The sequence below is a fragment of the Perissodus microlepis genome, chromosome 3, assembly GCF_051167445.1.
Source record: "Perissodus microlepis isolate ML-2025 ecotype Zambia chromosome 3, ASM5116744v1, whole genome shotgun sequence".
Classification (NCBI taxonomy): domain Eukaryota; kingdom Metazoa; phylum Chordata; class Actinopteri; order Cichliformes; family Cichlidae; genus Perissodus; species Perissodus microlepis.
The window spans coordinates 6,865,488-6,882,132 of record NC_140463.1 but is presented as its reverse complement, the minus strand read 5'-3'; the positions used below and the strand labels follow the sequence as shown (position 1 = coordinate 6,882,132).

At 41.1% G+C, this 16,645-nt stretch overlaps 1 protein-coding gene and 1 pseudogene across 2 annotated transcripts; both read right to left on the bottom strand.

The window, feature by feature from the left end:
* Positions 1 to 653: 653 nt before the first annotated feature.
* On the bottom strand, positions 654 to 4,822 carry LOC146389642 (butyrophilin-like protein 2). Its single transcript, XM_084922990.1, has 4 exons — positions 4,606 to 4,822; positions 3,844 to 4,161; positions 1,280 to 1,600; positions 654 to 1,191 (listed from the first exon to the last, which is right to left on the bottom strand). Exons 1-4 carry the CDS (start codon positions 4,820 to 4,822, stop codon positions 1,100 to 1,102), a joined length of 948 nt encoding a protein of 315 aa, XP_084779116.1. The 3' UTR covers positions 654 to 1,099.
* Positions 4,823 to 5,899: 1,077 nt separating this feature from the next.
* On the bottom strand, positions 5,900 to 15,907 carry LOC146389641 (uncharacterized; annotated as a pseudogene). The gene is made up of 8 exons (XR_014799233.1): positions 15,714 to 15,907; positions 11,771 to 12,121; positions 10,824 to 10,914; positions 10,601 to 10,766; positions 10,425 to 10,523; positions 8,077 to 8,403; positions 7,237 to 7,560; positions 5,900 to 6,246 (listed from the first exon to the last, which is right to left on the bottom strand). The product of XR_014799233.1 is annotated as an uncharacterized LOC146389641 (transcript).
* Between the last annotated feature and the right edge of the window lie 738 nt (positions 15,908 to 16,645).

Below are 16,645 nucleotides of genomic sequence, written 5' to 3'. Positions count from 1 at the left end.
ACGACATTTAAAGTGGATCAGCAGGTACATTTTTGAAATGCTTTTTATTCTTGTTGTGCTGAAGCACAGTCAGATTTCTCTACTGGTGACTCTGATTATTAAGAAGTATAACAGGACCATCAGGTCTCCAGTTGCCCGTGTCCACAGAGATTGTAGTAAAGGTTGAGTTCAGGAGATTTTCTCTCTGCACATTAAGTTTCTTCAAACAGTTCTTTCTGTAAATGTCACTGAGTAAAAAGTACTTCAACATTTAGATGGAGTGTTGAAGTCTTTGTCACGGTGTGAGCCGTATAGACCCAAAACAGATACAACACGGGCACCAGATGTGTGTGTCAGGTATTTATTAGTGAAAAAGTGAAAAACGTGAATACTCACTGGTGTGGAGTTCAGTTGCTATATACAGGTGGAGTGAAACAGTGACTAAGTGTAGGCAGTGATAACAATGATCACATGGGAATTAACTACACAAGTATACTTGCGACTGGGGTAATATGTACAAGGGTAAGGCAGAAATACACAGTGAACTGGAATTACTATGGCGGACACTTGGCTAAAGATTACTGCTTTGATGTTACTCTGGTGAAGACTGTGATTGTGGGCAAAGTTTTTATTTCACAGTTTATCATTATAAAAATACAAAATGTAAAAAATATCAGTCTTGACCTCTGTGTGCAGATCCAACTAATAAAAAAAGAGAAATAATCAACAGCTCACACTGAGTGAAGCTGGTCACAGGTCAGTTTGAGACAAACAACTTTAATACTTTGACACCATGATTATGACTGAAGTGAAGGCACGCTTACATTAATGTGATGCTGCAGATATTTTTTAAAACGGGTATTTTTCCAAGTTAGTTTAAAAAAAATCTCTCTATCGGCATAAAAATGCAAAACATAATCAATAATAAATAAATAATCTCAAGTGCTGTAAATAAAATGAAAATGCTGCGATGTTTCCTCCAGAGTGAGACCTCTGTCACAGTTCAGAGGATCTACGGCAGCAGAGACCTTCATGGACACTAAAAGTCTCAAACACACAACAACAACATCACACTGACTCCACTCTGACATCACTGATCAATAATCAAAGAACACACAGATCAAACTGATTGATCAGCCATCAGAGGAGTCGGATCAATGGAGCTGCTTCTGTTCCTGATGTCCCCTGTTTGATCCTGGACCTGAACTCTCCCTGCAGAGGAGACACAAGACAGTCAGACAGGAACTAAGAAACAAACAAACAAATAAATAAAAAGAAACAAACAAACAAACAAACAAACCTTTGACTGTGAGCAACACTGTTTTGTATCTCTTGATCTCCTCTGTTTTGACTACACATCTGTATTCTCCACTGTCTCTCTCTGTGGGGTATTTCAGGGTCAGACTGAGGTCTCCAGTTTTCAGCAGCTTTTGCTTAATTGCTGTTCGGCCTCTGTAACACTGGTGCTGTTCTTCAGGCAGATCAGAGCCGTTCTGATACACATGGACCGTTCTTTCACCACTGATCTTCCACTGCACTTTGGCATCTTCAGGCAGGTTTTCTGTTGTTTTGAAGGGCAGCTGGACAGATCCCGCCCCCTCGTTCACCTCCACCTGACAGACTGAGAGGACAACAAACAAAGGACAGACAGACAGCAGGTTCAGAGCTATAGAGAAATTTATTTGTATCTTTAAGGCTCATATAGCCCCATTATTGTATTTTATGCAATGACCTCACAAATTGTATCACACATTTGTTTCATTCTTTACTGCACAGAGATATGTTTTGTAGAATAGTTTTGGATTTAGACTGTTAGACTTAGACACTAACAGATATGAACAGGGAGAAGGAATTTGAGGTGGATGGTCTGCCTGGATGGTGATGGCACCAGAAAGCATAAAAATTTAAGGTGGACTCTCCTAGAGAAAAACAGGGGTATAAATTCTGCTGTTAGGGAATGCTCTCTTTCCCCTTCTCTCTCTACAAGCCTGACTGGATGACAAGCAATGGTTGCCATGGTGATGCGAGAAGAGATGTCTCCATACAGGGAGATGCTGGAAAGGTGCAGAAGATGAAACATGAGGCTGACATGGCGTCTAAAGGCTTCGTCCAACGTTTTGACCAATCGGGTTAAAACTGTTTTTACCACATGCAATAAAAGCACTCTATCATCAGGAGCATTATCTTTAGTGGACATGCTGCCAGTGGTAGAATGGAGAAAAACCCATCACTCATCAGTTGTCAGAGACTACAGTGAGGTGCAAAGAATCCCAGAAAAAGAGAAAAAGTACAAGTGGCTACAGCAACATGAGATTTCAGAACAAAACGGAAGAGATAGAAGAAGCAAGAAGAAGAACCACAGTGGATCTGTGGGAATGAGAGTGAATGGGAGATTTTCTGGGACAGTAAAAGGAGGAGAAAACTGATGATTTAGAGATAGAAAGCTCAGAAAGAGAGTACTGTTACTATTGATTTCAGGAGTCAGACGAAGATGAAGAGAAGAGATTCGCCCTATCACAAGAATAATTCACAAGATCTTAGACACAGATGGAACAAACTTGGAACTCCAAAGGTACAGATGTCACTAAGAATTGCATCGTCTGGCCAGCCTGTGTACATGTCATCTGTCCATCATGACATGGACTAGTTGCCAAACTCCACCTCTGACAATTCAGTTCAATTTTATTTATATAGCTCCAAATCACAACAACAATCGCCTTAAAGTGTTTTTTTACTCTACAGAAGATCATACAATAATAGATACAGAGAAAAACCCAACAATCATATGACCCCCTATGAGCAAGCACTTTGGCGACAGTGGGAACAAAAAAACTCCCTTTTAACAGGAAGAAACCTCCGGCAGAACCAGGCTCAGGGAGGGGCGGGGCCATCTGCTGCGACCGGTTGGGGTGAGAGAAGGAAGACAGTGCGGGACAGCAATTACTTCAGTCAAGTTAGAAATGGACTTTGGCAGCACTTTAGAGCCACCTATCCAGGATCTGAAGATTAGGAGCACTGAGAGGGCTAAACTCCAGTCAATTCAAGAACATCTAAAGAGAGTGGCTAAGATTTGGGAGGCACACACTAGAATGAGGCCAGATATTTGAGATGAAATAAAAATGCAGGCACCATTGTAAACTAGGATTATCACAGGGGTGCAGGAAAGCCTGGATGGAGTTGTAGGTCTGGGCTCCATGGCAGACAACATATGGAAGCATCACCTCCTGGTGCCTGGGCTGATTTTTGTTGTTGTTGTTATTGTTGAAATCTTACAGGTGGCAAATGTATGTGTGAATGTTCAAAGTGTGTCTCTGTAGGAATTCATCACATCCTGTATAGGTGGTGTTCTAGAGCCATCTTGAAATGCCCATGTATGAAATCAATAAAATATGTCAACCAGGCCTGAAGCATGTGCAAAATTTCATGTATTTTTGAAGCATGTTAAGGACTGCAAAAAGGCATAAAATAATAAATGGAGCAGATACAACAGGACCTTCCAAGTGTTAGTGCTTGGCTCCCAATTATAATGGCTGCAGATGCTGGTGGTAATAGTCTAATTAAATCTCAGCTAACAAAGCCTGGACTTCAGTGTTGGTCCAGTACTCTGTATTTTGTTCGAAAATAATAGAATAAACCATTGTTCACAGCTGATAAGTACCTGGATTTCATTTAATATACTTTTGCAGTGATAATGTGTATTGGTATTTTTAAGTTCTACTTCATCAGATATTCTTCTGTATGGAAACAAGTCCCTGCAAAGTACTGACAACATCTGGTCGTCACAGTTAGGCTCATATTGCAAGAAATCAATGCCAAAAATGGACCTTAGATTTCGCGTACATGCTTACATGAGGCTGCACTGACCTCTGACCTTCAGCTCCACCTTTCTCTTCAGCAGAATCTTTCCCTCCCTGCTGAAGAGGATGCAGGTGTAGGTGTTTGTGTCCCAGTCTGTGGGGTATTTCAAGGTCAGACTCAGGTCTCCAGTTTTCAGCAGGTCTTCATTAATCTCTGTTCGGTCTCTGTAAACCTTGTCCTGTTCTTCAAACTGATCAGAGCCGTTCTGATATATGTGGATCTTTCTGTATGAACCGTCTTTCCACTCCACTTTAACGTCTTTGGGCAGGTGAGCTTTGATTTCAAAGGGCAGTTGAACAGACTCAATGCCTGAATCCACCTCCACTTTGGGGACTGAGAATAGAACAAAGCAGAAAATGAGCTGAACAGCCAGCAGCAGCAACACTGAGCAGCATTTTCCATTGACTGGATGCAACTGAGACAGTTTCTCTATAACTGCAGGGCTTCCTTCACTGCTGTTAGTCAGATACAGATCAACAGGTTGTGGATAGAAAGCAGATTCCTTCAGCAGAGGATCCATATCACACTTGAACCACTTGAAAAAAAAAAAAAAGAATTATATATATATATATATATATATATATATATATATACACACACACACATTTAAATAAATATAAAAACAAGCCAACTTATTCCTGATCCAAATGTCTTCATGTCAAGTTTAAAATGTTTTCTATCACACATGTGTACCATCAAACATAATTTAGGAATTCTAGTTAAAAAAACAACAACACATACATACAAAGAATCAAAGGAAAAAACAACAACCTGTGATTTTGACTTTGAGCAGTACTTTTTTGTATCTATTGATCTTCCCGTAGACTTTACATCTGTATTCTCCACTGTCTCTCACTGTGGGGTATTTCAGGGTCAGACTGAGGTCTCCAGTTTTCAGCAGGTCTTTATTCACCTTCGTCCGGTCTCTGTAAAACTGGTGCTGTTCTACAGGCTGGTCAGAGCCATTCTTAAACACATGGACCATCCTATCACCACTGACCTTCCACTGCACTTTGGCATCTTCAGGCAGGTTTTCTGTTGTTTTGAAGGGCAACTTGACAGACTCCACCCCCTCCTCCACCTCCACCTGACAGACTGAGAGGACAACAAATACAACATGAGCTGTTCAGACAGCAGCTGGCTTTTCAGTGTTGCAGAGAAAACTGAGGGACAGAAGCATATCTGAGTAGAAGGTAACAGGACAGATATCTAGAAAGTGAAAACAAGTTCAAAATGTTAGAGATGATCAGAGTCTGATGGTGCTATTTTTTTGTGTCTATTTCCTGCTTTACAGTAATTTCACCTGTCAGTGTGGAGCTTTTGTCTGGGTCTTTTTGTCGTAGATATAAAATGGATCATTAAATACAAGAACATTTGTATTTCCTAAAAAGATTCAAGATCAAACAGCCTCACTGAAAATTAATTCAGTCAAATCAAATGAATTCCTTCAAAGTTGATGATGATCTGATAACATCAGATGGACTGTTTCCTCAAGGCAAACTGAATCATTGGCTGGGTTGCTTCCCACTTCCAGACACTCCCCGAGGCCACTGCCCACTGAGAAGTTTATTAACAGTTATTTTTCTGTTTGGATCCACACCACAGACAGAAGTACCATCACTAATGTGATATAAGAATCAAGCACCACCTGAGAGCAATTTAATATGCTTAAATGATTTGAGAAATTAAGTGGGCAATGGCAAGAAGGTTAGCACTGTTGCCTGAGTTTGACTCCACCACCTGGATGGGGCCTGTCTGTGTAGATTTTGCATTTTCTTTCTGTCTGCGTGGGTTCTGTCCAGGTACTCTGGCTTCCTCCCACAGGTCAAAGACATTATTGTTAGGTTAACTTCTAAATTGCCCACAAATGTGAATGTGAATGGTTGTCTGTTTCTCTGTGTTAACAACAGATTGTGACCTGCAACACATTGGCGACCTATCCTGGGTGTATCCACCTCCTGCCCCATGGTAGCTGGGGTAAGCTACAGGCACCCACCTACCTCTGCTCTGAACTAATTAGGCAAAAGAAAATGGATGCAGAAATCAATGTCAAAAATGGCGTTCAGATTTCAAGCACATGCTGACCTTGGACTTTCAGCTCCACTTGTTTCTTCATCAGGATGTTTCCCTCCTTGTAGACGGTGCAGGTGTATGTCTTTGTGTCCCAGTCTGTGGGGTATTTCAGGGTCAGACTGAGGTCTCCAGTTTTCAGCAGGTCTTTATTCACCTTCGTCCGGTCTCTGTAAAACTGGTGCTGTTCTACAGGCTGGTCAGAGCCATTCTTAAACACATGGACCATCCTATCACCACTGACCTTCCACTGCACTTTGGCATCTTCAGGCAGGTTTTCTGTTGTTTTGAAGGGCAACTTGACAGACTCCACCCCCTCCTCCACCTCCACCTGACAGACTGAGAGGACAACAAATACAACATGAGCTGTTCAGACAGCAGCTGGCTTTTCAGTGTTGCAGAGAAAACTGAGGGACAGAAGCATATCTGAGTAGAAGGTAACAGGACAGATATCTAGAAAGTGAAAACAAGTTCAAAATGTTAGAGATGATCAGAGTCTGATGGTGCTATTTTTTTGTGTCTATTTCCTGCTTTACAGTAATTTCACCTGTCAGTGTGGAGCTTTTGTCTGGGTCTTTTTGTCGTAGATATAAAATGGATCATTAAATACAAGAACATTTGTATTTCCTAAAAAGATTCAAGATCAAACAGCCTCACTGAAAATTAATTCAGTCAAATCAAATGAATTCCTTCAAAGTTGATGATGATCTGATAACATCAGATGGACTGTTTCCTCAAAGCAAACTGAATCATTGGCTGGGTTGCTTCCCACTTCCAGACACTCCCCGAGGCCACTGCCCACTGAGAAGTTTATTAACAGTTATTTTTCTGTTTGGATCCACACCACAGACAGAAGTACCATCACTAATGTGATATAAGAATCAAGCACCACCTGAGAGCAATTTAATATGCTTAAATGATTTGAGAAATTAAGTGGGCAATGGCAAGAAGGTTAGCACTGTTGCCTGAGTTTGACTCCACCACCTGGATGGGGCCTGTCTGTGTAGATTTTGCATTTTCTTTCTGTCTGCGTGGGTTCTGTCCAGGTACTCTGGCTTCCTCCCACAGGTCAAAGACATTATTGTTAGGTTAACTTCTAAATTGCCCACAAATGTGAATGTGAATGGTTGTCTGTTTCTCTGTGTTAACAACAGATTGTGACCTGCAACACATTGGCGACCTATCCTGGGTGTATCCACCTCCTGCCCCATGGTAGCTGGGGTAAGCTACAGGCACCCACCTACCTCTGCTCTGAACTAATTAGGCAAAAGAAAATGGATGCAGAAATCAATGTCAAAAATGGCGTTCAGATTTCAAGCACATGCTGACCTTGGACTTTCAGCTCCACTTGTTTCTTCATCAGGATGTTTCCCTCCTTGTAGACGGTGCAGGTGTATGTCTTTGTGTCCCAGTCTGTGGGGTATTTCAGGGTCAGACTGAGGTCTCCAGCTTTCAGCAGGTCTTTATTCACCTTTGTTCGGTCTCTGTAAACCTTGTCCTGTTCTTCAAGCCGGTCAGAACCGTTCTTATACACGTGGACCTTCCTGTTCTCTCTGTCTATCCACTCTGCTTTTACATCTTCAGGCAGATTTTCTGTGGTTGTGAAGGGCAGTTGGACAGACTCACTGTCTAAAACCCCGTTCACCTTGATACCTGACAGCACAACAAAGCAGAAAATAAGCTTTCTTCTTATATAATGTGACACAGGGTTCTTTTTACAAGACTGTAACCTTACAAACAAGTGGAGCCTGTTTCTCTCTTAAGCCCAGAAAATGACAGATGAGTTTGGGATCCTAGTAACATATTTCTAGCTCACCATGGGGTATGTGGCTGTTGGGGCGTGCTTTAACAGCACAGCTGTAGAGTGGTGTGTAAACAGTGCCTGTAAAACTGAAGGACCTGTCTTCCATAGGTCATTAACCTTTTTCCTCTTATACAGGAAACTCACACAGGATGCACAGCAGAGATCCGCATGAGCTTGTGAACAGTCGGCACTCCACAGCCAGGCACGTTAAATATACAATTAGAAGTATTTATAGTGTGTGCAAACCACAACTTGACTCTCATCCTTACTGAAAAGCATCGACAGTGGCAAGGCCCACTACCACACCTACGTACAAATGAAAACTAACTATGCTTTGATCCCTGAGCTTGATCTACAGCACTGACCTCTGACTTTCAGCTTCACTTGTTTCTTTTTCAGGATGTTTCCCTCCCTGCTGTAGACGGTGCAGGTGTAGATGTCAGTGTCCCAGTCTGTGGGGTACTTCAGGGTCAAACTAAGGTCTCCAGTTCTCAGCAGGTCTTTATTCATCTGTGTTCGATCTTTATAATCTTGGTCTTGTTCTTCCAGCTGGTCAAAGCCATTCTGATAAACATGGACCTTCTCATAGTCACTGTCCATCCACTCCACTCTAGCATCTTCAGGCAGGTTAGTCCTGGTTTTGCAGGGTAACAGGACAGTCTCCACCCCTGAAACCACCTCTACTGTGTAAACTGAGAGGACACCAAAAATATGAGCTATACAGAAAAGAGCAGCAACACTGAGCATGATTTACATTTAGTAGTTGAAGTGAAATATTTCAAGTCAAAACACATTTTACTAATCAGTCAGATTATGCCACTGAACAGAGAAAATATTGCCTTTGTTGTTTTTCCAATCAGCGTCACAGCTGTCTGTTTCTTAAAGACCTCAACATCACTGTCACATGTCCAGAGACAAGCTTTGTTGTTGTTCTTTGAAAGAGAATCAAGTAGTTCACTGCAGGAAACAACTAGTTACCTGGGGACGTCTTGTGAAGCAAATTCAGGATATCCAGGCTTTAATTGTGTTACCTGACCCCAGTCAGAGATCATGTTTATTAACAAAGTGATCATCAACTTTCTTTGTTAACTAGGCTTTCTGCTCCAGATACAGATCAATCAGCTATGCATGTTTATTATTAGTAATAATAGTATTTAAATAAAACATTTCATACTCAAGCAAAAATGTAAGTGCAGATGATTCTCTGCCAGACAGATATATTGCATTATATTCTTACAGGTGGTGTGAAATAGTTCTTGTATCCGTACGTAAATAAATATCTCAGAGAGACGTTGTTCTCCTGCACATAGATAGATAGATAGATATATCTATATCTATATCTATATGTGTGTGTGTGTATATATATATATATATATATATATATATATATGTGTGTGTCTCATTTACTAATCCATGAAATGATGTTAATCATCCTTTTCCAAATTTGCTGAAAAACTTTTACAAACCGTCATTGTCTCATTTTCTACATGTTCTAAGAAATGCTCCTTTAGCTTTATGCTGGTAAATTTCAACCAACTTGCTGCTAATCGATAAACTCTGCCTTTCTAAATCACTGAGGAACTGTATTGAGTTGAAGGTTAAAATATTTGAGGAAAATTAGTCTTAAAAATCTCATAAATGTATATCATATGAAATACAAATAAAAATGAACTACAACAGCACTGACCTCTGACACTGAGTTTCACAGTTTTTGTTAACAAGATGTCTCCCTTCATACTGTAGATGCTGCAGGTGTAGGTGTTTGTGTCTTCATCTGTGGGATATTCAAGAGTCAGACTGAGGTCTCCAGTTTTCAGCAAGTTTGTCTTCATCTTCGTTCGTTCTCTGTAAAACTCGTCCTGTTCTCCAGGCTGATCAGAGCCGTTCTGATGTATGTGGATCTTCCTGTTGTCTCTGTTTGTCCACTCCACTTTAGAGTCTTTAAGGAATCCGACTATAGCTTAGCAGGGCAGCTGGACAGACTCCTCCCCTGAATCCACCTCCACCGTGTAAACTGAGAAAACAACAAAGCACAACATGATGACATCAGCAGCAGCTGTGATGGTCACATGACCTCCCTGTCCCCTCCTTGTCTTCTAGTCTCAGTCAGATTGTGGCTCAGTTTGTTCCTGATGTGTTCCTGACTCGTTCTTTGGTAACTAGTCTGCAGCGTCCTGTAAAGTGCTGCAGACATGTTGGATGAAGAGCAGAAGAACAGACAGACTGAGCCTCCACAGTCGGCCATGTCTCACACACATCAGCACAGAAACCATGAAGATCTCATGTGTCTGCTCTGAACATCTGAAGCTCTCCACCACATGACTGAGCACAACTCAAGGAGGAACATTTACTGAAGCTGCTGCAACATTTACTGTCAGCACATGTTTCCATGTCAGCCTGCTGTTTACCACCACAGAAGAAGAACAGCTTGTCCACATGCAGCCTCTGTGTCAGATCAATGCAGTGAAGCACACACACTGTTTAGTAAAGTCATGTTGTGGAGCTGTTTCACTGATCAATGACTGAGTCTGAAGGAGGTTTTCTGACTTCTGGAACAAACCTGGAAGTTTCTCTTCAGCTCTCTGTATCAGCTGTTTGTAACTCTCAACTCTTTCAGTTTCTGGAACAAGTTTGTGTGAGCCACAGTCAAGGAGCCACCAGAGGACACCTGCTAACCATCGGCATTATGGGTAGTGTAGTAGGAGACACTCACCTGACATGAAATACTGACGGAAATGATATGAAAGACAACAAGAAACCACAAGAAGAACCAGGAGAATTATGAGAGCTATGGCCCAGGATGGAAATGGTTCTGTGGAGAAACATTAAAAAAATGTGACTGACCTGTGTCCACAATATTGACCTCTGACCTGTATATAGATCTCTGACCTTTGACCTGCAGCACTACTTTCTGTCTCAGGATGTCTTTGTCCCTGTAGATGGTGCAGATGTATCCTCCACTGTCTCTCTCTGTGGGGTATTTCAGGGTCAGACTGAGGTCTCCGGTTCTCAGCAGGTCTTCATTTATCATCGTTCGGTCTCTGTAAACTTCATCCTGAGTCATAAGGTTGTCATTTCTGTTAGAATACTCATGGACTGTGATGAGTCCCACTTCAGAGCAAGTCCACTCCACTCTGGTGTCCTCAGGCAGGTCAGGATGACAGAGTCTGACCCTTCCTCCACCTTCACCTCCACCTGCTGGTCTGAGAGGACAAGAAACCACAATATTAACCACAGAACTAGAACCCCAAAAACTTTATTCTGTTCATCTGGACGTAGCATTTTCTGTGTGAGAAATCTATCCAAGTGACCTGTAATTATTAATGTGGTTATAAGTAATAAGATCCCTAAACAAAGCTCCAGGCGATCCAAAAGTGAAGAAGGACAACTGCTGTTAAAGCAAACAGATGAACAGAATCAACTTTTTGGATTTACCTGGATGACTGACCATGCATAAACATATAGGACAAGTAATACTGATGGTAACTTGAGCACAGCTGGGTATCTACATTCTTGATCTCTGACTCTGTCCAGCAACCATTAATAATAATATTCTCTGAGGTTTTTTGTTTTCAGTAGTAAAAAAAAAAAAAAAAAAAAAAAAACATATTTATGAGATGCTACTACAGTTAATAAAAGATCATGGTGAAGTTTCAGGTTAGCACAAAAACACAGATTTTGACACACGTAGAAAAAAACATCTTGAATGTTTCATGTTGAGTGATGAGTAAAAAGTCAGCTGGCAGTTATAAATATATGTACAGACGTGTGTGTCCTGGACCTCCCTGACATGAACTCACCTCTCTGACCAGAAGCTGAACTAAATATATCTCAATGAATAAATCTCCAACGGTTGTAGCAGCAAGATCCCTTTTTACTGCTTTGTTCTCACGTTTTGTTTTTTTCAGTGAAGTCAAGTCTACAAACGTTACTGCTGGTTTCATCGAGACTTGCAGAATCATTTAGGAAATGCTTTTCTTCAGTTTGACCTCTGACCTTTGTCTGCAGTACTAACATATGACCAGTAATTACAACATTTGTTGGAGTTTTTCTGCTAACCTTTGACTTTCAGCTGGATATCTCCGACTCTCCGTTCATCACTTCCAGCACCGATGGAGCAGGTGTAGTTGCCACTGTCACTCTTTGTAGGTTTTCTCAGAGTGAGGCTGAAGTCTGAAGAGTCAAGAGCATCCGGTCTCATTGATGTGCGTTCTCTGTAATGCTGGTTTTGTCCTCTAAGATCATCTCCTCCTTCGCCTCGTTGGTGTACAGATTTGGGGTTGAGGTCAATGCGAGTCCACATCACTGTGGGATTGTTCTCAGGTGTAATACTTGAAAACAGACATGGCAGCAGGACAGACCTTTCCCCCTCAGTCACCTCCACCACCACAGCCAGAGCATGCTGGGAAACTGGAAGGACAGAAAATCAAATCAAATAAATGTTGTGGGTTTGACCCAGTGTTAATATGAGTTGAATACAACCAACATTATCTTCAGAAACCAGTTTTACAAACAACAAACACTCAAGTTAATTTAATCAGTCACACTGAAGTGAAAGACTTAATCTTTTAAAGAACAAAACGGCTGCACTTTAGCAGACCTCTTAAGGTATTAAAACATAAAACAGCTTTAATTGTCCTCATGATTGATGCTCCCATTCAATAAAAATATTGATAAAATATCAATAACACAAAAATTTCATAATTCTAACAAACATCACAGACTATGATGTGCAGCATGTGTGACAGAGAAACAGACACACTCCTGTGAGAATAGATCACTCCAACCTGACTTTCCTTCACTACAACAATAACTTACAGTGATAGGTTTAAGAAAGTAGCCTGATGGGTAATGTATTTCAGGCCACAGATTTAAAGTTGTGGAGTAGACAGGAACCACCTCTCTCTCTCTGGTGTGTGTGTGTGTGTGTGAGAGATAGTGAGATTAATGAGACTACAAAGTTTACAGAGAGTGAGAAGAAGACAAGTATGTATAATAGTAGCTACCAAAGCCAAAAGAGTCTAACAGACACAGTGGTGAGGGAAAAGTTAGTATTCAGCTGTTCACTGTGTTCACCACCTCCAAAGGAATAAAGTTCTGCTGGTGAAACCTCCCAACGTCTCTTTCCAACTTTCAGGACAAAGCTACTACAGATGCTACAGATCAGAGCCGCGGACCCAACGAGGTAACGAGAGGCAGTAAGACATTTATTCACTCACTGACTCATACTAACATCTTCCCATCTGTGCCAAAGTACTTCAAACCACATTGTAGTGTAGCTCAGGAGGTAGAGCAGATTGTTCCCTATCTGCTCCAGACTGCATGCCAAATATTATCGGGCAAGATACTAATCCTGAATCAGATAAGATAAAAAAGTGAAGGACTGCTTGAGCCATGTTGTGAAACCAATCCTCCCAATTAATGATAATTAATATCAGCTGGTTCAGTCCCAACTGATGCCCTTTAAAAAGGTGTCTCATTATCAAGGTGTCACACAAGAACTCTCCAGGATATGTTGTAGGCCCACTGGTTTGCATTTAACTTTTTAACAACAGATATCTCTGTAAATTATGGTAAATCCATTTTTGCTGATGATGACGCATTGTGGATAAGGGGGAAAAATATAGACCATCTCATTAAGAAACTCCAAGAGGGGATAGGTAAAGGGGAATAGCTGGGTGTAGAAGGGTATTTAAATTTTCAATTGAGAAAGCTAAAGTCATCTTTTTCCAAATAAAAAACAAACACGGGGGGAAAACAAAGGTTTGTATGGGAAAGGGCTAGAAAGGGTTAATTATTTTTGTTTTTTGGGTGTAGTTTTAATAAGAAATTAACCTGGAAAACCCACAGAGGACATTATAGGGAAAAGTAAAAGTCACTTAATTTGAGGTGTTTAGCAGCATTGACATGGGGTGCCAATTTTGATGTGCTTAAAAATATTAATGTCATATTAATTTGCGTGTCCACACAGATGATAATAAAGGTTTTGTTCAGGAGATTTTCTCGCTGTACATTACGTTTCTTCAAACAGTTCTTTCTGTAAACGCCTCTAAGTAAAATGGATCTCAGTGTTCAGGGAGAGTGTTGAAGTCTTAATCAGATGCTTCTTATTAGTGCCTTATTGTTTCTGATATATACAAACAGTTTACCCTACATACAGGGAGTGCAGAATTATTAGGCAAGTTGTATTTTTGAGGAATAATTTTATTATTGAACAACAACCATGTTCTCAATGAACCCAAAAAACTCATTAATATCAAAGCTGAATGTTTTTGGAAGTAGTTTTTAGTTTGTTTGTAGTTTTAGCTATTTTAGGGGGATATCTGTGTGTGCAGGTGACTATTACTGTGCATAATTATTAGGCAACTTAACAAAAAACAAATATATACCCATTTCAATGATTTATTTTTACCAGTGAAACCAATATAACATCTCCACATTCACAAATATACATTTCTGACATTCAAAAACAAAACAAAAACAAATCAGCGACCAATATAGCCACCTTTCTTTGCAAGGACACTCAAAAGCCTGCCATCCATGGATTCTGTCAGTGTTTTGATCTGTTCACCATCAACATTGCGTGCAGCAGCAACCACAGCCTCCCAGACACTGTTCAGAGAGGTGTACTGTTTTCCCTCCTTGTAAATCTCACATTTGATGATGGACCACAGGTTCTCAATGGGGTTCAGATCAGGTGAACAAGGAGGCCATGTCATTAGTTTTTCTTCTTTTATACCCTTTCTTGCCAGCCACGCTGTGGAGTACTTGGACGCGTGTGATGGAGCATTGTCCTGCATGAAAATCATGTTTTTCTTGAAGGATGCAGACTTCTTCCTGTACCACTGCTTGAAGAAGGTGTCTTCCAGAAACTGGCAGTAGGACTGGGAGTTGAGCTTGACTCCATCCTCAACCCGAAAAGGCCCCACAAGCTCATCTTTGATGATACCAGCCCAAACCAGTACTCCACCTCCACCTTGCTGGCGTCTGAGTCGGACTGGAGCTCTCTGCCCTTTACCAATCCAGCCACGGGCCCATCCATCTGGCCCATCAAGACTCACTCTCATTTCATCAGTCCATAAAACCTTAGAAAAATCAGTCTTGAGATATTTCTTGGCCCAGTCTTGACGTTTCAGCTTGTGTGTCTTGTTCAGTGGTGGTCGTCTTTCAGCCTTTCTTACCTTGGCCATGTCTCTGAGTATTGCACACCTTGTGCTTTTGGGCACTCCAGTGATGTTGCAGCTCTGAAATATGGCCAAACTGGTGGCAAGTGGCATCTTGGCAGCTGCACGCTTGACTTTTCTCAGTTCATGGGCAGTTATTTTGCGCCTTGGTTTTTCCACACGCTTCTTGCGACACTGTTGACTATTTTGAATGAAACGCTTGATTGTTCGATGATCACGCTTCAGAAGCTTTGCAATTTTGAGACTGCTGCATCCCTCTGCAAGATATCTCACTATTTTTGACTGTTCTGAGCCTGTCAAGTCCTTCTTTTGACCCATTTTGCCAAAGGAAAGGACGTTGCCTAATAATTATGCACACCTGATATAGGGTGTTGATGTCATTAGACCACACCCCTTCTCATTACAGAGATGCACATCACCTAATATGCTTAATTGGTAGTAGGCTTTCGAGCCTATACAGCTTGGAGTAAGACAACATGCATGAAGAGGATGATGTGGACAAAATACTCATTTGCCTAATAATTCTGCACTCCCTGTATGCTTAAAATTACACACTGTGGCCCACAGCCCCGCACTACTGTCTACAAGGATGTAGACAGATTAAAAAAGGCTGACATAGCTGATTGTAGCATGAACTCATCTGAAAGGCACCAAGAAGAATCCAGAGATTTGAAAGTTGCTGCTTTGGATTGTTAGTTTGATCTGAATCAGAATCCAGTGTTTGATGGAAATCTCCTCCTGCTGCACTTCAACACATTAAAGAGAGAGAGATGAAAGAAAAGCTGATGATGAGAGCAGAGAGAGGAAGGTGTACTTACCGTGCAGGAGGATCACAAACACCACAAACATCTTCATGTTCCTGTCAAACTAAGAGACTCTTTAAAAGCCCTTCAGGACATCAGCTCACAGCAGCTTCACTTTCCTCTGCTGATCATCTACTGACACTCTCACACTGCTCACACTGTCACAGCTCAGAGTTCAGCTTCACACTTTGTTAAAGCACATCTGTGGAATGAAGTCCGACCGGCCACAGATCACACGTTTGTGAGAACGGAGGCAGTGATTTGCTGGTTCACCTGTGGGGGCGTGGCTAACAGAAAAGTGGATGAACAGGATGGAAAGTATGAGGAAACGGAACGCCTCCTCATAACTGAAAAGTTTGTGCTAAAATGAAAGAGACTCAGTTTCGTCATACTTTACCTTTAGCCTAATTAGCAGAAGCTAATATTCAGAAGAATGTATTTATAAATATTTGAAACACTGCCTGTGTGAAAAGAGAGGCAGAAAACTGTGAGGTCAGATATTTGCTGATCTTTAAAGCTCAAAATCACCACATTCCCACAGACCAATCAGATACAGGATATGAGGAATTATTCACCAGGTGGCCTTAATGACAGGAGCAGAGTTTTCGAATCATCAGCTCTGAGCCTGATACTGAGGTGGAGAAACTCCAACATACCTGATACCCTGTGCAGTGTGAAAAGGAATGCTACAATACATTTCATCCTTGATTAAAGGCAAATATAACTCTGAATTATTAAGCATAAGCTGTTAGTTTCTCTTTATTATAAGTAAAAAGAGTAACTGATGAATGTAATGAGAGTTATTTATTTTTTATAGGCAGCACAAACTGTTTTAATCTGATCCTATTTCTCCTGTTAAATCAGTCTAGAGGAAGAAAATGCTTCTGTCTATGTGCAAATAAATTCACGTTTTAATGTGTGAGACAGTTTGTTTCTGCAGGCACTAA

Bases quoted from the DNA above. Each gene is read 5' to 3' on its own strand.
- LOC146389642 (XM_084922990.1), bottom strand. From the start codon at position 4,822: ATGGTCCATGTGTTTAAGAATGGCTCTGACCAGCCTGTAGAACAGCAC. The intron at 4,162-4,605 runs GTTGTTTTTTCC...CAGTCCCCAAAG, and splicing joins CAAAGTCAAAATCACAGGTT to TGGAGGTGGATTCAGGCATT. The intron at 1,601-3,843 runs GTCAGTGCAGCC...TTGTCCTCTCAG, and splicing joins GGTGGAGCTGAAGGTCAGAG to TCTGTCAGGTGGAGGTGAAC.